The sequence below is a fragment of the Euphorbia lathyris genome, chromosome 5, assembly GCF_963576675.1.
Source record: "Euphorbia lathyris chromosome 5, ddEupLath1.1, whole genome shotgun sequence".
Taxonomy (NCBI): Eukaryota; Viridiplantae; Streptophyta; class Magnoliopsida; order Malpighiales; family Euphorbiaceae; genus Euphorbia; species Euphorbia lathyris.
In genome coordinates, this window is record NC_088914.1 from 60,511,845 (window position 1) to 60,534,783 (window position 22,939).

The 22,939-nt window shown below is 34.5% G+C and overlaps 1 protein-coding gene, 1 long non-coding RNA gene and 2 other non-coding genes across 6 annotated transcripts; all 4 read right to left on the minus strand.

Annotated features, from left to right (window-relative positions):
- Positions 1-4,809, minus strand: LOC136230751 (mediator of RNA polymerase II transcription subunit 18). 2 transcript variants are annotated; one of them, XM_066019913.1, is made up of 7 exons: positions 4,791-4,809; positions 4,464-4,714; positions 4,242-4,317; positions 1,534-1,633; positions 1,060-1,117; positions 620-976; positions 1-437 (listed from the first exon to the last, which is right to left on the minus strand). In XM_066019913.1, the coding sequence occupies exons 3-7, from the start codon at positions 4,275-4,277 to the stop codon at positions 335-337; spliced, it is 654 nt and encodes a 217-aa protein (XP_065875985.1). In that variant the 5' UTR covers positions 4,278-4,317; positions 4,464-4,714; positions 4,791-4,809; the 3' UTR covers positions 1-334. The 2 variants fall into 2 exon arrangements, with proteins under 2 accessions (XP_065875985.1, XP_065875984.1); XM_066019912.1 differs by lacking the exon at positions 4,791-4,809 and having other exon boundaries at positions 4,464-4,775.
- Positions 3,154-3,243, minus strand: LOC136231674 (small nucleolar RNA Z103). Its single transcript, XR_010690044.1, has one exon. It is a non-coding gene; the product is annotated as a small nucleolar RNA Z103 (small nucleolar RNA).
- LOC136231675 (small nucleolar RNA Z103) lies at positions 4,003-4,092 on the minus strand. Its single transcript, XR_010690045.1, has one exon. It is a non-coding gene; the product is annotated as a small nucleolar RNA Z103 (small nucleolar RNA).
- An 11,117-nt stretch (positions 4,810-15,926) lies between the features above and the next one.
- LOC136230965 (uncharacterized) lies at positions 15,927-18,404 on the minus strand. Of its 2 annotated transcripts, none has more exons than XR_010689630.1 (4): positions 18,071-18,404; positions 17,904-17,981; positions 17,686-17,775; positions 15,927-16,175 (listed from the first exon to the last, which is right to left on the minus strand). It is a non-coding gene; the product is annotated as an uncharacterized lncRNA (long non-coding RNA). The 2 variants fall into 2 exon arrangements; XR_010689629.1 differs by having other exon boundaries at positions 15,931-16,175; positions 17,904-17,963.
- Between the last annotated feature and the right edge of the window lie 4,535 nt (positions 18,405-22,939).

The window sequence follows — 22,939 nt, forward strand, 5'->3', positions numbered from 1 at the left end:
CAAATTTTTTATACTGTATTTTATTTTATAATGTAAAAGTGAACCAGTAACATTCTTTACAATAACAAAACCTGAGCCCAGACTAATCCTAGTGATCAAATGACATCATATAAAGCGAGAGAATCAATAAACTTTCCCAAAATAAGTGAAGGTATTCCCTCGTTGCTTAATTTTCGAAAGGAATGAGGGTATAATTAATTTTCTTCCTTAATGGTTACAGGCAATTCCACAAACTTACCCAAAATAAACTCCGGTTTTGGACATCTGGGCATCATGCTGCTGCTGTACAGGAGATCAACTTCTCCAATGTTTGCATTGAAAAACACATCGTCTCCTACAAGGTTGTGCCTCCACCATCTGACATAAGAGATGCAGCTGCAGCTGCAGCAGTTGGAACAACACCAGTCGAAACACCAGGTTTTGACAAATGCAGAAGTCTGCAAAATACATCAGTATATTAGAATGCATCCAAACCAAATTAATTATCCATAACAGAGTAACTGTTTTATGGTAGGTTCAAAAAGAATCTGTCATATGTAACTCAAAGCAGATTTGCATCATTCAGCTCATTGCTCAAATCATGCAATTCCAAACTACATGTAAAACCAATGAAGCTTACGGTGCCAGATATTCACAAAAAGACGACATGGCAGCAACAACTTCAGAATAGTTTTCAGGTGTTGCAGGGGCTGTTACTTCAACCAGTTGTATGCCAGGTGTTACTGGCACAGCCTCATCCGTTGCATGCAGTTTTAGCATCTTATTGACAGATGAGACAGTAACAGTTATCGGAGCACCCCTTTGGAAATGGAAGGCAAACCCTACTCTCAGCAACTCATGGTCCAATTTGTAGCCAAGTGCATAAAATAAGCGAAGCACATTCTTGCTTGCTTTGCTTTCCACCATATTCCTGACTAGGACTGAAATTTGATCTGCACCAGCACCCCTCATTGAACCTCCAACGTGTTTAACAGTCCTACAGGATAAAAGGTTATCCACAAGCATATGAAAAGGAATACATGTTCTTGGAAAATTGGAATTGGACAGCCTATCTTTTACCAAGAAGGTTCAGGCTGTTCAAGGTCACACAAAAGTCGAACCTCTGAAGAAACAAGTCCTGGGAATTAAAAACATTAAATTAAACTATAAGAGAAAGGAAGATTGTCATAAATGAAATTCAGTGAAGATTTTGCAGACGTTTAAGTATTGCAAGTCAGAAAATATCCTTCGGAAATATGAAATACATGAGTAATGATTTAAGAGACTATCACAACTCAGAGATAACATATGTACTAGTAATCTATCACAATATCTGTGTTATCTAATAAGAGATACAATCAGATGCATGAACAGTGGACAGATTCAGAAAGTTACATTCATTCAAAGTGGAAGATAGGTGAACCAAAAGTTGTGGACATTAAAGATATGTCATAGTTATTTAAGCATTAGTAAGAAAAGAGAAAAATGATTTGCCGCATTTCCCAAGTTAAAGAACTTAAATATATCGCATTTGAGATAGAATTGTGTAATTACCAAGGTTTGGACCACTTCTCAGACATAATTCATGGATTCGTAAGCGTGCCCTGTGTACACCACAAAGACCCTGAAGCAGAATCTCCAGGGCCTCAACATGCTGCAAGAACACATGTTAAATAAATAAAACCGAGGAAGTCCTTTTTTTGAGTTCTCAAAGAAGAGATAACATCTGAAGACAGATAAGAATCACCATTGAAAGATTCACAAGATAGATATAAAATGATCATCGACTAGTTCACGATAATAAATGAATGTTCACCACAAGATACAGATCTTAAATGAATCCTTCACCAACATCACTCAGTTTATTCAGCATCATTCACTTGGAGAAATACGCAAAAATAGAAATAATGCAGGCTACTGAAAAACAATATAGATGGTGTTGACAATAAAAAAATAAAGCAATATTGATTTAGAACATTTGATCCGATCCCTGGCTTGGGTTCACATAAGACAAACATCACTCAGTTTATTCAGCATCATTCACTTGGAGAAATACGCACCATTTTCATCACAAAAAAACCAACTCACACACTACTAAGCAAAGTTGAGCTTAAGAAGTGTGAAATTGATGATAAATCAGTAGTCATCCTTGTATGACATAATGTCTCAAGTTTTAATAACTTAGCAGCAACACCAAAGTTGTAATGTCTAGGTAAATCAAGAGGACTAACAAACTTGTAGTTGCGCTATCAAAACTAATCATAAGGTTTAACAAGGAAAGACCGATGAATTGATTATTGGTTGACACAAAAACAAAATAATGACCCCAAGAAATGCATATTTCAATTGATATACAGAATGCTAGAATATCATTAAAAAAGAAAAGACAATATCCAAGAACCATGTAGATACAATCAAGTATACAGATTATTTATACATAAGAAAAAAGAGCAAGATTGTTTCGAAAATATAAAAGCATAACGGGTTTTGCATGCATAAATGCAGAATATCATAAAAGATGCAATATCCAATAAACTTGTAGCAACAGCCAAAAGTAAAGCAGAATATTTATTAAAAAAGAAAAAGGAAAAAAAGTAATATAATTAATAATCAGGGGCCACCCGGCCGCCGGAACCACCCCTACAATGGATGGTTTCCCGACCCCGTTCGTCGGAAGTACCCCTGTTATTGATGGTTTCGCCCACCTGTTTCCGGCAAATTAAGATTCGGAGTGATTAATTAACTCATTGAGTTTATATTTAATTACAAAATCCAACTTGGTTAATATATGATAGACGATAAATTTCTCTAAGTTTGTTCAAAACGACTCAATTACTTTTGTAGTCCAAATCTAGCTTAACTTTGAAAAGTTTTACATTGATACATAAAAATTGGTTCTAGACTACTTAGATGATAACATGTATATATACAGGAAAAAATTGAGCAAGTTCGATTTAGCAAATTTTTTTTTTTAGGCACGCACATGTAAAATTGCCCCCCTCAACGGACCAATCCTGTATTCGCCACTGTTAATAATAGAAGGTTTCGACAAGATAAAAGCATAAAGGGTTTTATATGCATAATCATTTGCTTGCGCTGGCAAGCTCTGAAATCAATACGTGAATAACATAAATACAAAGTACAAACTTGAGATAGCTAAATTAATATAGAACAATGGATTAGATTCCTGGCTTTGACTCGTAAGAGAAAAATCGCTCAGTTTATTCAGCACCAATCATTTCAGATAATAATCATCATTTCCATTACCAAACAATCAAATCTCTCAACACTCCAGAGCAAGGTCAGGCAAAAAAAAAGTAAATTGATGATAACCTGGTTGTTGCTAAAGTATTATGACATACTGAAGTATGGAAAAACAGAGAGGTAATTAACCTTCTTCGGAGCTCTCAAAGCTAGGTAGAAGGATTGACGAGGAAAGAGAGTGTGATATTAACATCTACCAATTCACAACCAGAAAAGAAGTTTGCACTAAATGTAGCTAGTGTATGCATAATTCATGGAGTTCCAAACAGAATGTCAAAATAGCATCAAATACAATAGCCAAGAATCTTCAGGAAAATATGCAGGTCATTGGGAAACTACTACTACACATCAAAGATAATAAAAACTATTATTGGACCTCATTTATCAAGCTTTTGGATCAAATAGCTTCATGGCATGGTATCAGAGCCTTTTTTACCATGAGGTCAAGGGCTCAAATCTTGAAAACTCCATTTATTGATGAAATTTCAATTCATAGTAGAGTGGGCTTATGTTGTTGTAAACGCTTGAAGCCCAAAGGATATTTGTGTGCCGGAGTGTCAGAGATAACAAAAACTATTATTGAACCTTACCTATTAGCTTAAGCTTTTTGGCGAATGGTTTCATACGCATAAGGTTTCAACAAGTAAATAAGCATAAAAGTAACATGCAAAGCTAATTACTGCTTACCTACACCAACCTCCATATCAAAATTCCAGAAAATCAGAAATAGAGACCTGAAAAACTAATATATGCATGATCATGGATCAAATTCCTAGCTTGGATTCTCATAAGAGAAACATTTCTCAGTATATTCAGATAGATCATTTGGGGAGTGAGCATCACCTCCATCAGTAATAGTTCAAATTATGAACTTCAAAAAGCTATCAAAGTTACATAAATACATAAATCATCCGATATAGTTCAATCAACAATACAGTACAAGTACATCCTAGACCAAGCTCCATTGCATAACTCATGTACAAACAAAAATAACCAACCTGTGTCTCAATGATCCCTTGTACTACGCACTCCATTGTAACTCACTTGATTTTAAATCAAATTTAGCCGGTGCTCCTGTATAAATATCATAAATTTAGAAGAAGAAAAAAAAACTATTAATATGCTTCATAATAGAAGTACATCAACAAATCCAAAAGCACTGCAGGAAAATAAATGAAAGGAACAAAATTTTGCTATATATTAAAAGACGCACAATCTACCTGATTATAAAAGAAGCAAATAAACGTAAGCTAGGAGTTGCCGGCGACTTGTTCATACGAATTGCAAGTAATCCGCGGGGGTGCAGTCCGTGTAATTGTAGGGTTTAGCTATCCGGTAAACGATCCTAATTTATAAAAAAACAAAGTAGTAATTATGTATATATACCAGATACAGGAATTCTAACTTAATTTTCTCGAGCAGAAGTTGTAGTCGACGGAATGCACGTCCATTAACGATGTCCGGTGAAGACCTGAGAATTCAAGTAACTGTGAGAGAAGAACCGATAAAAAGGACGGAGAGGTCTGAAAAATGAAATTAGGGTGTACCTCCTTACCAAACGGTGTAGTTTGGCATGAACAATTGAATATCCATCTGAATTCTGATTTATTTTAGCTTTTGGATTTATTTACTATTTTATTATTAAAAGAAGGATAAAATAACAAAATAGATCTATGATTTTGTTTGGTAAGTATCAATTTAGACTCCACGTATAAAAAAATACTGAACCATGATTAACGTTTTAAAAAATGTATCGATTAGACATCGATAATGGAACGTGATACCTCATTTATATTACTCACTTAAATTCTGTCAATTGTATGTGGTGAGGGAAATCAAAACTTAACGGAGTAATATGAATGATGTATCACATTCCGTTATCAATGTCTAAATTGGTACATTTTACGTTAATTCTATATTATCTTATTGACACACAACTTCACTTGACCATGTCCTTAGTTTGACACTTCATGTATGTGACCGGTAAAACACCATCACAACCAAGGCACACACTAGTTTTAGTTGATTTCGTTTTCATGATACTAGAGATATTTAGATTAATATCTAATTGACACACAACTTCATTTGACCAGGTCATCAACCGGCCAAACGTGTGCAGTTCACTAATTTTGGACACATTGTTAATCATATTGCGTAAGTAAGTGTTGACTTAACATGTTATTGCCTTACAGTTAACGCTACTGTTAAAAATATAACGTCTCGAGACTAGGGCATACCCAAACAGTTATTAAGTTTTACATGTTATTCTTTAAAAAGGAAATGATAGAATGCTATAATGCATGATCTTATACCATGTGTGCTTTGTGACCATGAGATGGAAAAATATTATATATAATGGATCTCAACTTTTTCCAGTGTAAGACTCACATTGTGAAACTATGGTTTCTCGAATTTATTCTATCCTCAAGACTCTTAACTTGTTTAGGAAGTATCATCTAGTTTTACTTATCTTGGAAGAATTTTTTGAAGCCTATAAGATAATTCGGACAACCCGACCATTTAACCAAATTATATCATGATGGAAGGAACATAGTATGAGGAAAAAAAATTCATTTGATCGCTTCTAAGTGTTTCTATATTTCACTGTCATGACATTTATACATATATGTATACTTGTGGAAATAGAAAATTGTAATGAGATCAATATATTACATATGGTTGTGAGATGAAACTTGGGATAGAGCATACAACTTATAATGATCCATGTTCAATAAAAAAGCTGTATATCCCCAACGAGTGTACAACTATAGATATGATACATGTTCACCGAGCAACTATATATCTCCAACGAGTGTATAACGTTAGAGCTCTCGAGTGTATATTGGTTGCACGAACTATTTGCAAGTACAAATGAGAATGAGAATGAGAAAAGATAAGAAATATGTTCCTGTTAGCGATATTTTGCGAGTAATGCTAATTTTCAACCTTGCCACGTGTGGTTAGTGTGCGGGCGTGCCAGAGAAGATTATTTCTCAATTATTAAAGACGGTTAAGTTTATAGAATTTGCGCGCCAAAACTTGAAATCTAAACGAGGCGACTGGCGAGGGACGCAAGGATTGAAAAAGTCCCGCTTGGATCTCTCGCGCTGTTATAGAAACTTTGCGAGATAAATTATTTTTATTTAAGCTAATGCGGGTAAATTAAAGACGAAAAAATAAAGGAAATTAAAGTGCGAAATTGACACGAGATTTTAAAAAAATTGGTATTTTATTGATATAAATCAAGGTTGAAATACATGTGTTCAAAATAAGCATAAAAAATGAAATTAATTACAATTGAAAATTTTCTATACTAAACATATAGCTAATTCTATTGAATTGGAAAAACAAATCAAATACAAGGAATTGAAATGCAAATAATAATAATAATTTGGAATTCAACGACAAACTCGGAGCCACAATAGCTATCTCGGCTGGACGTTGAATTTGGTGTCGGTTCGAGGTTCTCGGAACACCGCGGTTGATTGGCACGAGCGGAATTGATCTTGGCAATTTCTGACTTATGGTAGGTAACAATGGAGCAGATTTGACCTTAACTTCAGGGGAACCGTATAAGTGCTTACAAACACGGAATCAAGTGAATCAAAAGGCTAAATCGAACTTCAGGATATCAAGAACATATGTTTAGAAGGGATAGAAGGCTGAAACGAACTTTAAACAGGCGAAAATAGGCCTAGAAAATCACTGGACGAATCTGGAAAAACTGGAAACAGAATGTTTAAAGAATTTGAGGTGTAAAGATTGGCTTGTAAATAGAGTTTCTAGACACGTAATTGGGAAAATAAATATACTAGATTGAACCTCGGGACGTCAGAAACAACTTTGTTGAAGGGATTGAAAGCAAAAAATGATTTAAATGGACGAAATCGGGCTTTGAAAATAATTGGACGAATCTGAAAAATTAATTTGGAAACAGAATTCTAGCTAAGGATTGAGCAAACTAAAGGCTTAGGAATGCTAGATTGAATTGAAAAAACTTGAAAGGAGGCTATTAGAACTTGAATTAAAGCTAAAGGCAAGCTAAAAGAAGGAATTAAAGCTAAGAAAAATGAAGAACTCAAGAACTAAGAACTTAAAAGGAGAGCATTAGAAAGAACCTTTAAGAATGAGTTTTTGTTGTGTTGAGTGAGTGATTAATTATGAAGAATTGAGGGTCTATTTATAGCATTTTAAAAGGGCAATTTATGTAATTAATCACCAACTAACCCTTATTTTTCTCTCTAATTTTGACCACTAACTTCCATGCCACATCACCCCACTACCTTGTGGTTAGAGAGACTTTTAAGGCTTGGGCCTAGGTGTGGGGATGGGCTAGGCTTCGTAGGTTAGATCGTGGTTGTGTCCGGATGCGTTTGGAGAAGTCGGTGACCGAAAACGGGCTCCGGGCAAGGACTGACCTCTAGCTCGTCGAGTTGACTTCCAGTTCGCCGAGCTGGAGGTTAGTTTATATATATATATATATATATATATATATATATATATATATATATATATATATATTTCATCATTTTTCATCATTTTTATTTCTTTTATTTAGAAAAATGGAAACTATACCCTAAAATTAAATATAAGCTTTCTATATACATGAAAATAAAATTTATTTATTTTGGGCCAACAATTGCCCCCCTCTTTTGTGTATAAATTGACTAGGATTGAAAATTTGTACACAAAAGAATGTATTTAGGATTTTTTAACCAATTTTTTTTCTTTTTCTTTCTTTCTTTTTTTTTTTTTTGAGGATTTTTTTAACCATTTTTTTTCTTTCTTTCTTTTTTTCTTATGGGCTATGTTATAAGTACAAAATCATGTTATAGCCTCATATAATAAGATGTCCAATAATATTTCTACAAGAGGGATGCGAGTTTCCATGTCGATGATCTTATTTTTATGACTTTCTTTCCGCATAATAAAGTATAATTGTAAACTAGAGTCTACATAAATAAACAAGGTTAAGAAGTAGAAACCTCGTGACATGTCCGGATGGTAGGAAAGTTGAAGTAGACTGGCGAAAAGAAGAATCATGGTCTGCAAACTTGGTCCCCTGTTTGAGTTAACAAACTTCATAGTGATCATAGGCTCTGGAAAAACATGAGTTGTTGGAAGAATCATTGGAGGTATTTCTGGGGTGGATTCTCGATTAATCTCTTGATCTTGACTACCCCCCAAACCATGATCATAGAAGTTTTCTTCATCCTGAATGAGTTGCGAATTACAGTCGTCGAAAATATCTTCTTTATTTTCCTGAGTTTCTGAAACCGCTTCTTCTTTGATATCACAACTTTTCATAAAATCTTCTGATTTTAAAGACTTCACAAGAATGAGACATTCTTCTAGAATAAATTCTTGCACCTTTTCCAGTTGGATGCCCCCCAGGTTGGATACCTCATCCTCTTGACCAGATTCTGAATCATAGCTCCAAGAAAAGTCTTCCTCATCTTCTTGAATTTCTACAGGTCCTTCGTGGATTCCCTCCGAGTTAGAAGTGCTTGATGGGTCATCACCCTCCTGACTGAAATCCGAATTGAGGTTATGAGATATATTTTTCCTCCTCTTTCTGGGCTTGTACAACTGTCTTCTTGTTCACGTCAGGACTCTCTGGAAATTCTATTGACTTTGGGGAATTTGCATCTATGGGCAATACTTCTAGAGTGGGTTCTTGTTGAATTGCTTCCTCTTTACTGCCCCCCGAATCAAGATCACTAGACACGACATCATCCACTTCGTTGGATTCTGAGTCATAGCTCCTAGAAACATCTCGTTCTTCTTATTGAATTTCTATAGGAGTTTCGTGGATGCCCCCCGAGTTCGGAGTATCTGATAGGTCATCATCCTCCTGGCTGAAACTTGAATTGAGGTCATGAGATACATCTTCATCCTCGTCTTGGGTTTGCACAACTTCTTTCTCGTTCATGTCGAGGCTCCATAAAAATCCCATTGACCTTTGGGGATTTGCATATATGGGCAATACTTCTAGAGTGGGTTCTTGTTGAGTTGCTTCCTCTATGCTGCCCCCCGAATCAAGATCACTAGACACGACATCATCCACTTCGTTGGATTCTGAGTCATAGCTCCTAAAAACATCTCCTTCTTCTTCTTGAATTTCTATAGGAGTTTCGTGGATGCCCCCCGAATCAAGATCATTGGAAGCGGTGTCATCCTCTTGCATGGACTTAGAATCATAGTCATAGGGATAGTCTCCATCCTCTTGACTTTCTATTACCGTCCCACCGTTAGGAATCTTCATTTTTGGAAGAGTCGTGCGTGTGGGAAATGCTTCTAACTTTGTATTGTGATGAAGTTCTCCATCTTGGATGGCCCCGATACAACCTTCAATGCAGGCTCTAAAAGAAGCTGCTATATTAGCCGCCTGTTTCTCGAGTTGATCCAAAAATTGTTGATATTCATCGTCTTTTGATTGGTTCTCCTCCATAAGTAATAATTCGATTTCTCCATCATCCTCAACAACTTGGACTGCTTCCACCTCTGCCACACGATTAGAATCCTTGAAAGAATTTTGGTCATAACTCATATTAGAGCACACAACATTTTCATATGTCTTATGCTCGATTGGAGCCATGACCATACTTTTTTCAAAGCAAGATTGCCGACAAGGACGATGAAAATGGAGGTTTTCATCCCTATAATTACAAATATAACTATTTTGGCAATGAGGATTACTCATCCGTAGATGCTCCCATACTTCAACATAATCAGGACCATGTGGATTCTTATGGGACTCCTGGACTTGCTCCACATAGCAACCATATCGACATCATAGAATGACGTATACGTAGTTTGAACATAAGCACAACACTTGCAGTCCATATTATGCTCGTCACTATGAATGAACTGAATATAGCCATCATTGTAGCATCTAAATACGGTGTACCAATGGACCCACAATCCGGTTGTACTTATTGTAAAATGTCGATCTCGATTGAAACCACCAAAATACACCGGTATCATATCATCCCTTGCATCTTCGTATGCTGTCCTCATCATGGTTTGATTGCTTTGCACCTATTGATATTCAGAGGCATTCTCCGTGAATAACGGTAAGCAAAAATGATTAAACTAAATTAGTAACTGGAATTAAGCAAGAAAAATAAATAAATAAATATTGGTTAAAGCACTGATGAAGCAAAGAATGAACACAAAGCTCAATTGAAAATACAAAAAATATGTACGTAGAAAACTGGTATTTAAATTTTTGGCTAAGCTTAAAAAAAAACAGGTCCCACTGGGCGTGCCAAAAATTGTTAACGTTAGCTAATAAATTTTGGTAAAGCGGAAGTGGGGCAAAAAAATAAATGTGATATGAAAAAAAAGTTATGGAAGAAAACAGGTACAAAAACGGGTTCTAAAATTTTTGGCAAAGCTTAAAAATCAAAAGGTCCCACTGGGCGTGCCAAAAATTGCTAGCGATATTTTCGAAATATGCTAATTTCGACCTTGTCACGTGTGGTTAGGGTGCGGGCGTGTCAGAGAAATTATTTCTCAATTATGAAAGACGGTTAAGTTTATGGAATTTGCGCGCCAGAACTTGAAATCTAAACGAGGCGACTGGCGAGGGACGCAAGGATTGAAAAAGTCCCTCTTGGGTCTCTCGCGCCATTATAGAAACTTTGCGAGATAAATTATTTTTATTTAAGCTAATGCGGATAAATTAAAGACGAAAAAATAAAGGAAATTAAAGTGCGAAATTGACACGATATTTTAGAAAAATTGGTATTTTATTGATATAAATCAAGGTTTAAATACATGTGTTCAAAGTAAGCATAAAAAAATGAAATTAATTACAATTGAAAAATTTCTATACTAAACATATAGACAATCAATTGAATTGGAAAAAACAAATCAATACAAGGAATTGAAATGCAATTAAAATAAAATTGAAATTCAACGACAAACTCGGAGCCACAATAGCTATCTTGGCTGGACGTTGAACTTTGATGTCGGCTTGAAATCCTCGGATGCACCACGGTCGGTTGGGCCCGTATGGTATACGATCTTGGCAATATCAAAACGTGTGGTAGGCAAATGGGGCAGATTTAACCCTTAATTTCGGTGGGATCGATTGAGTGCTTAAGTACCCGGAATTGGACGAGTAAATAGGCTAAACTTAATTTCAGAAAGTGAGGAACAAACTTCTATAAGGGACCGAAGGCTAAAACGAACTCTAAATGGACGAAATTGGGAGTTGAAAATAACTGGTCGAATCTGGAAAATTCTGGAAACAGAATATCTACAAGAATTTGGGCTGTAAAGATTGGCTCGTAACTATAGTTTCTGCTCACGGAATTGGGAAAATAAATATACTATATTGAACCTCAGGACGTCAGAAACAACTTTGTTGAATGGGTTGAAAGCAAAAAATGATTTTAAATGGACGAAATCAGGCTTTGAAAATAATTGGACGAATCTGGAAAATTAATTTGAAAACAGAATTTTAGCTAAGGATTGAGCAAACTAAAGGCTTAGGAATGCTAGATTGAATTGAAAAACTTGGAAAGAGGCTATTGGAACTTGAATTAAAGCTAAAGGCAAGCTAAAAGAAGAACAAAAAGGAAGAACTCAAGAACTAAGAACTAAGAATAGAGAGCATTGGAATGAACCTTAGGAAGGGGTTTTGAATGTGTTGAGTGTGTGAATAATTATGAAGAATGGACGGTCTATTTATAGCATTTTGAGAGGACAATTTGAGTAATTAATCACCAACTAACCCTTATTTTTCTCTTTAACTTTGCCCACTAACTTCCTCAACCTCCACAAACCACCACTAACTTCCATGCCACATCACCCCACTACCTTGTGGTTAGAGAGCCTTTTAAGGCTTGGGCCTAGGTATGGGGATGGGCTAGGCTTCGTAGGTTAGCTCGTGGTTGTGTCCGGGTGCGTTTAGAGAAGTCGGTGACCGAAAACGGGCTCCGGGCGAGGACCGACCTCTAGCTCGTCGAGCTAGAGGTTAGTTTATATATATATTTATTATTTTAATTTTTTATATTTTTCATCATTTTTATTTCTTTTATTTAGAAAAATGGAAACTATACCCTAAAATTAAATATAAGCTCGTTCTTCAACTTGAACTTCGATTCCACCAATTTTAGCATTGTTTCAGGTGAGTTTAATTCGACCAAGTCTCAACTTCTTTCAAATTTCTATTTATTGTTCAAGTTGATTTTTGCTATATTGCGATTTTAAAGCTTATTTAGGCATGCTTGAGTTTTTAGGTGATTTTGGTTTCTGTTCAATTCATACCTATTTTAAGTTATTTTTCACAATCAGACAAATTCTAATAATATGAGATGATTCGGGACTGATATTCATTGGTGAACAACTACTTGTTCAGTTCAATATGTAAATTTCGAGTTCAGTTTACTTACTATCCTAATTTATAAGAATCCTTTTCGCCTTTGCTTTCTCGAAAATTGAAATCACACATTATGTGATGAGATGAGATGCATTTCTCAGTTCATGGAAATTGGAACCAATAACTATTAACTAATCACGCATTCTCTCCTAAATAAACAACACCACGGGGATTTTGAGTTTTAGGGCTATACTCATGGTTCTCTCAACTTGTTATCTATGTTGCACTGGAACTTAGGTTTTTATATCCATTTCGAAAGCCGGAATACTTGAAAACTTGTATGAAACTCTTCGGGTCATATTTCCGTGAGTTAAAAAAGTTGGGAACTCTGTTTCTTGAAAATTGGAAACTCTTTTTCAAAAGTGGATGAATATTAATCACAATTTTAGTAAATTTTTAACTAGATCATCTTTTACAAGCTTTCAACATGAAAATTTCTCTTCTTTCTACCTATTATGTGACTTTTATATAATATACACATCATCATCAGTAATCACCTTACTTGTGAAGAATTTCAACATAATTAAGCTTAACCAACAGGATGAACAACATTTTTGAGAAGTGGGCTAGTGAAGCAGCCAACCAGGCCAGAGAAAGGCAAACTTCGGGAGAATCAAAGACTAACGACAAAGGTGTATCTGAAAGGATGCGGTCCCTAGAACGGGAAATGAATAAAGTTGTGCTGGGAAAGGATTTCACTATAAGATTGTCCATCTAGACGATCTCTTGCTCATTCGGTCTATTTTACCTGCTGGTTTGAAGATGCCAGACTTGGAGGCATTTGATGGTAGTGGCAATCCCCAGACGCACCTGGAGCATTATGTCAGTGTTATGTGTGATTCTGGACTATCAAAAGTACAAATAGTGAGGCTGTTCTTGTTCTCGTTGGAAGGAGCGGCCATAGATTGGTACTATGGCTTACATAAAGGAAGATTGGAATGCTCTTGTCGAAGCTTTCCTTGAGGAATACCGCATAAATAGCCTACTACATTTTGACATTTGAAAACACAATCATGGAGTTGGACTGCATTTCAGAGTTATTTATAGTTTTGTAATGACATTGGCTGGACTTACTTTGCTTGCATTTATTATGATACAAATACAATTGTCTGTTTGCATTCAATCATCTATTATTAATTATGCCTGTCGTACCTCTCAATACAAGCATGCTTCATAACATTTATCTTAGAAAGTGACACACAGGAAAAAAAAAGACAGAATCTTCAAAACTGTATTCATGTGCTGCATGAGTAGATGGAATTAAATATAGAAAAATTATAAAAATAATTCACTTAGTTTTAAGGATTTGCAAATAGATGGATGTAGTATTTTTTTTTTTTTTGCAAAAGAAATCATGTGTTTTACACCGTTAGTTAAAAAAAATCCAAACTAATGGTGTTAGTGTTCGAATGATGTACACGTTGGCCAAATGAAATTTTAATAACTTGTGTTCATTTGCAGAAAGGCTTAAAGCACTTTTTGACCCTTGACCTATCCAAAATTTGTGCATTTGGCCACTGATCTATTATTTGGTCATATTTGGTCCCTGACCTATCAAATTAAATAAAATTCAACCCATATTGAATGAAAAATTAATTTTCTTGGAAAATTAACAGCAGTCACCAATACAAAAACCACACATGACCCATAAATAAAATTAATTTTCAACTAGAGATGGCAATAGTAACTATTTTACACAGTAAAAAAATCCTTAAACCTTTTTCTAGTGTTCCGATAGAGTGAAAATTAATTTTATTTATGTGTCATGTGTGGTTTTTGTATTAGTGACTGCTGTTAATTTTCCAAGAAAGTTAATTTTCCATGCAATATGGGTTGAATTTTATCTAATTTGATAGGTCAGGGGTCAAATGTGACCAAATAATAGATCAGGGGCCAAATGCACAAATTTTGGATAGGTTAAGAGCCAAAAAGTGCTTTAAGCCATGGCTCAATGTGTATAAATGAAAGATCAGAAACCTAATGCACCAAACGATGAAAGATCAGGGACCTTAGAATGCTTTTTGCCTATAAAGAATATTGTAAAATATCTTATAACATGACTTAGATACGCACTACACATTACCAAAAATGCATGGAATCCTCCATTTGTTATGGAAGACATTATGTTGTTAATAATTTCTGCAAAGGCTTAGATAACAAATGGAGGATTCCATGCATTTTTGGTAATGTGTAGTAGGGGTGTTCAAATATGGGTGGGTTATTATAACTCATCCATTCTCCACCCATCCAACCCATAGAATATATATAGATGGGTTATATGTGGGTTCCATGGGTTGGATGAGTTACAAAAAAAAATTATTTGACTTACATGGGTTGGGTTATAATAACCCACCTAATTAACCCACCAACCCAACTAAAAAAAAAAGATAGCATTCATTTGTGAAAAACCTAATACCCATCCAATTAACTTCTTCTTTCATTAACTAAACCCTACCCATTCAACATCTTCCATTCAAATTCCTCCACCGCCTTAAAGCCTCTTGGTCGGACCACCGTCTTCGCTCGTCGAACGCCACTGTCGGAATCGACACCTCCATTGACACCATGTTTAGAGTTATTAATTAATTTAAGTCTCGAGATAGGTAATAATTTATCCCATATTTTTTATTTTTTATTTTTCATCATTGTTTTTGTTTGTTATTAATTAATTTTGATTTTAATTACTTTTCGAAGTTCGAAAAGGCAAGATCACCCATGGTCGTGGAACAAGATTCGTCAATGGTTTGATTGATTTGGCTTTTAATTTTTTTATATTTTTCATCGGTATGTATTTTGATATTAATATACTAGCAAGAGACTCGTGCTTTGCACGGTAAGATTCTTTTTCATAATTTACCAAATATTAAAATATTTTTAATATAAAATTGAAATACATATCCATATATTATTCACAAACTATATTGGAGTTTTTTTTTAATTCAATACAAACTATATTGGATTTTTTTTTAATTCAATGAAATAATCAATTAATAGTATTATTGTTTAAAATGATGTACAAACAATGAAAAGATAAAAATTTCAATGGTTTACATGCTTTAAACGTTACTTGGGTTGGATGAAAATAAATAATTGATTGATTAATTGTTTTACACACAAACATGTGTGAATTAATTGAATTGTGTTCAAAACAATTGAAATATCTCAAAGGAATAGTATTACAAAATATTATGATTATATTTTTAAATTTAATTATATTACAAAATAGTATTACAAAATATAATATTACTATATTTTTAAATTTAATTATATTTCTGTTTTTCAGTATAGTTTATAAATAGTATACAAATATATTTCACAATTGATAGATTGAAGAATATTTTAAATTGACAAATTATCTAAAAAGTTATTGCATATTCCATGTAATGTAGAATATTCACGCCAATACAATAAAACATAGTTGATTAACATCACTAAAATAATCACTTCAATACTAAAATGGTTGACAACGTGAAGGTTTTCAGTTTTTCTGCTCCCATCAATTGTCTTCAAGTCATCTTATGTTGAAATGTGTCTACAACACCTTTAAAAATGAAAAGAAAAATATAAGAAAAGAAAAACCTTACGAAATTAAAAGATGATAATCTAATGAAAACCCCTTCAAGCTAAGAAAAACTTAGGGGAAAAACTGATAACGGAAAAATTTCCATACAAACTGATAACAGAGTAAAACACAAATCATTTACTTGACAGAATGAAATAAGCAAAGGAATTTGCATTTTCTATTTGTACTTTAAAATTGGATAAAAGAGATTCAAATCGATTTAAGAGTAAGTTAATAATTAGGCCTAATACATTTCCAGTCTTCCAAGTTGTTCAAAAACTATAACTTATCCTTAAATTTCAAAATATTACAACTAATCTCGTCGATTTTCTTATTTGAAACAAATAACCCTCAAATACCATGTGGCAGTGTGTGATAGTAGAGAGTTAGTTGTAATGTTTTGAAGTTCAGTTTTTGGACAACCTAAAGGCTGGATATATATTACGCCTAATAATTATAATTAAACCAACTGGAACACAATGAAGTAAAATTGATTGAAATGCCTTTGTCAAAAAATAATGCACTAAGTTCGATTATGAAACCTATACTATCATATAACAATAAAGAATACTAAAATAAAGAATCCAATAAAGGCTGGATAAACATTTAAAATCTGTCTTAATTTTTTAAACCTGATATCTACAAACTAATTAATTCAATCACATGAAACCTTGATGCTTGTTTTTTCCTTTACCAAAACATATCATAAAGCTATTTGAACTTTTGTTATCACTCGTACAGATCTAAAATTAAAATTAATTGAGGAAAACCAAGACAGAACAAAATAAAGAAATACAATAGTCTACTTACTTCTTCCTTGCTGCTTCAATTGCAGAACAATTCAAATGAAAAACATAAACTAATGATAAACATGTGCTGCGAAAGTTACCCAAAACATGACCATAAATAAGAAAACATCTCACACTACAATAAAATTTGCGAATTCATAAAAAACATTAAAATAAATAAGTCACTCCCACACTTATCTTTTCCTACAAATAAAATTACTGTCATAATCATTTGCTAAATATCAAATGAAATCAGCCTCAATAGTATATATGAGTATGATTTGATACCAGCTAAATAGTTGAACGTTCATTGCCATTTACAATTTCAGTTTAAGAGAATCATGATTATACTTTCTACTAATCATATATACTTTTTAGTTTATGAAATTTAGACTTCCTTTTGAAGTTTCTGCAACCACAAAGATAAAGCATTTGAAACTCTAAAAAGATATCAAATAAAAGTTCACAAAGTTAAGTACACCAACAAAACCAATAGTTCCTATATAGAATATCTTAAGAAATGGCATGAAACAATAGCCTAAAGGACTTTGATTTTGGCTACATAGCAAAAGGGATGGAGATTAGAAAGAAACCAGACAACGAATCGGTGAACATTACATGATATGCAGATAACACTTCTTCCAATTAAAAGATCTTATCAGAGTTTATCCATTAAGCAAAAAAAAAAAGCTGGATTTTACCTGTATGCAAGTTCCATCCAATATGTTCTCAAAGACCTCTCAAAATATAAGTGAGTAGGTGAATACTTCCTTCATTAAAGCACACGGATACTGATACAGCCACATAAAGAACAAATAGAGAAAATTCGATTGTAAAGAAGAAAGATTATCAAATAGAAATCACTATGTATCCCAAAATCAAATGAAAGAGTAAAGCACGATCAAATCCATAAAAATACCTGAAATCATCCTTCAATTTCTAGTAAGTTAACGAATCCCGGAATTCGATTAGGTCGAAACTGAATGGAATTCAAAATCTATAAATAACAAAATTAATTGGAAACGAAGAAGAGAACAAAACAATAACAGTGAGGAAACATAAATCAAACCAAAATTTAAGGCTTACCTGAAGTACTGGCCCCATTCTTCACCAAACACCCCGAATCACCGATCTTCGTGGAAGAACTCACACTCTGTCAAAACTCGTAAACTATAAATCAATCATGAAACTCCTAAATTCAAATCGAGAATCAACAAAAGAAAGAGAAGAAATTAAAATGTCACTGGGCCAGGAGAGTAGGAGAGAACCCTAGAAACCATGGGCGCCCCATGAAGTCCTTCGCCATTTTGTGTATCGGAGAATGAGAGAGAGGAAGTGAATACTGAGAGAAGAGGTATAACGTGAAAAGGCAGTTAAGATGGACAACGTGGGAGAGATAAACGTGATAGAAGAGGTTTCTCTTTGAATGTGCAACTGTGCATTAGTTTATAGATAAACGTGATAGGTATAATTAAATAATTAAAAAGTTTTAATCAGTGATACAATAAAAATGACACATCAGCATATAAGCTCTTTAGAAACAGACACATCAGCTATATTAGTTACAGATTTAGTATAATTATAGATATATTGATTTATTACCTTTAATTATGGGTGTTCAAAAACCGAATCGAACCAAAATAACCGACTAAATCCATGTATCTTAGTTTTTTGGTTCGGTTTTCGATCTATTGGAAGCCTCATTCATCAGATACTACTCAATCCAAATATTAATTCATTCAATTTTATGATACATATGAGACAAATTTGGCTGCATAAAATATATAATACTTGGGAATTTGAACTTCAGTAAAATATATCTAACAGTGTACTTGAACTTCAGAGGACCGAACCGAACCGAATCGAAATATTCGAATTGGTTCGATTTGTTAATATTATTCAGTTAGGTTCGGTTTTCATTTTAGGTGGTATTCGGTTATTTTAGTTCGGTTCGGTTTTCAGACCGAACCGACCATTGAACACCCCTACCTTTAACTATGATTTTGAGGTTTACTTATTATTATTATTATAAAAAATAAAGCAGCATCTTTAAAAAAAATCAGCACAATAAAAAAAATGGAGTTGAATTGTTACGTATGAATATACAATAACCCATCAACCCCACTATAACCCAACCCATCTAACCCACTTAAAAAATTCATACAACCCATCATAATTCACTATAACCCAACCCATTTAAAAAAAAAAGTTCATTACATGGGTTGGGTTAAAATTATACTATAACCCATCCAATCCAAATTTGAACACCCCTAATGTGTAGTGCGTATCTAAGTCATGTTATAAGATATTTTACAATATTCTTTATAGGCAAAAAGCATTCTAAGGTCCCTGATCTTTCATCGTTTGGTGCATTAGGTTTCTGATCTTTCATTTATACACATTGAGCCATTGATCTTTCATATAACAACAACAAAGCCTTAGTCCCGAATGGGGTCGGCTAACATGAACCATCATAAAACCGTGAAATCAAGTCGTGTCACCGATATAAATTCTCTCTCTCCACTCCGTCCTATCCATTACCATATTTTCTCCAATCCCCAATAAACACATGTCACTCTCCATCACCCTCTTCCAAGTTTGCTTAGTTCTTCCCCTACCCCTCACTATTACATCCATTTAACACTCTTCATTCCTTCTAACCGGTGCATCAAGCGCTCTTCGTCTTACATGGCCAAACCACCTTAGTCGGTTTTCCCCATTTTATTCTCAATAGATGTAACCCCTACTTTTGGCCAAACCTCCTGTATTTGTGCCAGTAGCAAGAAAAATGCGTCTCTTCGGAAATTAATTTTTTAAGAGCCTTAACCAATTCCAACACATGTTCTGAAGTAAAATCCCAATTCCCCAAGACGAGGAGGACGTGCCATAAAATTTATAACCAAAGCGGAGTATTTGAAGGCTCTGCTTCTAACGAATTTGTGTCGGTTACAACTATAGAAAAAAGCTTTATTTTTCACTTGAAGACTAATAACACAACAATGTATCAAAATCCCAAAACCGAAACTCTTCTCCAATCCCACCTATCTTCTTATTCTTGCTTCATTTCCCTCAAACTTTCTCCTTCATTTATTCTTCAAGCTTCCTCATATTCCGATTCAAAGTTACTAATTTACTAATTCAAGTTTCGATCCAAGATTCTAGCAATTTCCACAAACATATTCAAGTTCTTGTAGATTTCATCACACACGAATTTTCAAGTTCTTAAGTTCTTAATTCACTTAAGCATTCAAGTTATAAGTTTGTTAAGTACAATTTGTCTATAGAATTATTTAGTTTCTTTTGTAATTTTCAGCTTTTGGGTATTTTCATTCTTGTAACCAAAATATTTCAACGTAAATAAAAATAAAAATTCTCAATTCCTTGAGTTGATTTACTTTTACTCGCTATTGCAAGACTAGTAAAATCTTTTGTAATGGAGCTATGAACCTTGACAATCGCTTGGTTAGAAATTAGTTAATTAATGATACGGTCGAAGATCGAGCAATTTGGTAAATTCTGCTAATTTTTTTAAGGTATCAAATTTGTGTTTTTAAACTTTATTTTGATTATTAGAAATGGGCCAACAATCAAAACCCCTAGCTTTTCTATAGATCCCACTATCTTTGACCAAACTTGATTGTTTATGACTTTAAAATTGCGAATTAGGGTTAATTTTGAATTAATTAATATTTTTTTGGTTTTCCTTTTCTAATTAGAATTCTAGTTTCTTATTCCTTTTATGATTCTAATTTAGTAATTTTATCTCTAAATTATTATCATCAATGGCGGATACAAGATTTGAGGGATGGGGTAAAACTCAATTTTTTAGACTAACGTTTGTAGCCAAGAGTAAAAATACCCTTAAAGTTTTGGGTCAGGAGCAATTTTACCCCTAACGTTGATAAATTGGATCAATTTCAGACACTATTATAACTTACAATCATTTTTTTTTTTTGCACCAATTGCATATCAATTTGTTCTAAAAAAATGATATAATATTTTTTGTAATTTAATAATAAAATTGGAGATTAATATTTATAAATTCGGTGAATTTTTTGAAATCTTTTTATCTAATTCGTACAACAACAACAAAGCCTTAGTCCCGAAATGATTCGGGGTCGGCTAACATGAACCATCATATAAAACCGTGAAAATCAAGTCGTGTCAGCGACACAGATTCGCTCCCTCCACTCCGTCCTATCCACTACCATATTTTCCTCAATTCCCAGTAAACTCATATCACTCTCGATCACCCCCCCCTCCAAGTTTTCTTAGGTCTTCCCCTACCCCTCACCACTACATCCATTTGCCACTCTTCGGTTCTCCTAACCGGCGCATCAAGCGCTCTACGTCTCACATGGCCAAACCACCTTAGTCGGTTTTCTCTCATTTTATTCTCAATAGATGTGACCCCTACTTTTGTCCTAATTATTTCATTACGCACCCGGTCCTTTCTCGTATGACCACACATCCATCTCAACATACGCATCTCTGCCACCGACATCTTATGGATGTGGCAGTGTTTCACTGCCCAACACTCCGTACCATATAACAATGCTGGTCTAATTGCCGTCCGGTAGAATTTTCCCTTCAATCTATTAGGCATGTCGGGATCACAAAGGAAACCCGTAGCACTCTTCCACTTCGACCAACCAGCTTTAATCCTATGAGCAACATCTCCATCTACTTCTCCATCCGTTTGGATAATAGATCCTAAATACCGGAAGCAATCCGAGGCCTGAACAACTCTCCCATCTAGGGTGATTGTCCCTGCCTCCCTACTCCAATGTCTGCTAAACTTACACTCCAAATATTCTGTCTTACTTCGACTCAACTTAAAGCCTCTAGATTCTAGAGTTTGTCTCCATAGTTCCAACTTCCTCTCCACTCCTTCTTTCGTCTCATCAACCAACACAATATCATCTGCAAACAGCATGCACCATGGTATACCATCTTGAAGTGAACTTGTTAGTTCATCCATAACGATGGCAAAAAGAAATGGGCTTAGTGCGGAACCTTGATGCACTCCAATCGTAATAGGAAACTCTTCAGTCTTCCCAACACTAGTACGTACACTCGTGCATACTCCCTCGTACATGTCCTTTATGATGTCAATATATTTCCGCGAAATGCCTTTCCTTATCAAGGCCCACCAAAGTACTTCCCTTGGTACCTTATCATATGCTTTCTCCAAGTCAATGAAAACCATATGCAAGTCTTTCTTCTTATTTCGATAGTGCTCCATTAATTGTCTCATTAGATGGATGGCTTCCATAGTTGATCTTCCCGGCATAAAGCCAAACTGGTTTTCCGAGATCTTCACCGTCCTCCTTAGCCTTTGTTCGATCACTCGCTCCTAGAGTTTCATAGTGTGACTCATTAATTTGATTCCCCGATAGTTGGCACAATCTTGGACATCGCCTTTGTTCTTATACAAAGGGATTAAGGTACTTTTCCTCCATTCTGATGGCATCTTATTGTTTCTCCACATCTTGTTGAAGAACGTCGTCAACCATTCGATTCCTCTTTCTCCCAAACATCTCCAAATCTCAATAGGGATGCCATCAGGTCCTACTGTTTTCTTCAACTTCATCTTACTTAATGCCATTTTGACTTCACCCTTTTGAATTCTCCGCAGGCATTCATGATTTATCATATCGTGATGGATACTTATATCTCCAACATCTTGTTGGCGATCTCCATTAAATAAGCCATCAAAATAGGACCTCCATCGTTCCTTGATATCCTTATCTCCAACTAGGACTTTCTGGTCCACATCCTTCACACATTTAACTTTTCCGAGATCTCGCGTCTTCCTATCTCTCATCCGAGCAATTCTATATATGTCTCTTTCCCCTTCTTTCGTATCCAATCTTGTATACAGATCCCGATTCACCTTGCTCTAGCATCTCGTATGACCTTCTTTACTTCCCTTTTAGCCTCTTTGTATTTTTC

What these genes read in the sequence shown, in the direction of transcription:
- LOC136230751 (XM_066019913.1), bottom strand. Translation starts at nt 4,277, where the DNA reads ATGGAGTGCGTAGTACAAGGGATCATTGAGACACAG. An exon ending in GAGAAGTGGTCCAAACCTTG is followed by an intron (nt 1,118 to 1,533) that starts GTAATTACACAA and finishes TTTAATTCCCAG; the next exon opens with GACTTGTTTCTTCAGAGGTT. An exon ending in TTTTGTGAATATCTGGCACC is followed by an intron (nt 438 to 619) that starts GTAAGCTTCATT and finishes TGTATTTTGCAG; the next exon opens with ACTTCTGCATTTGTCAAAAC.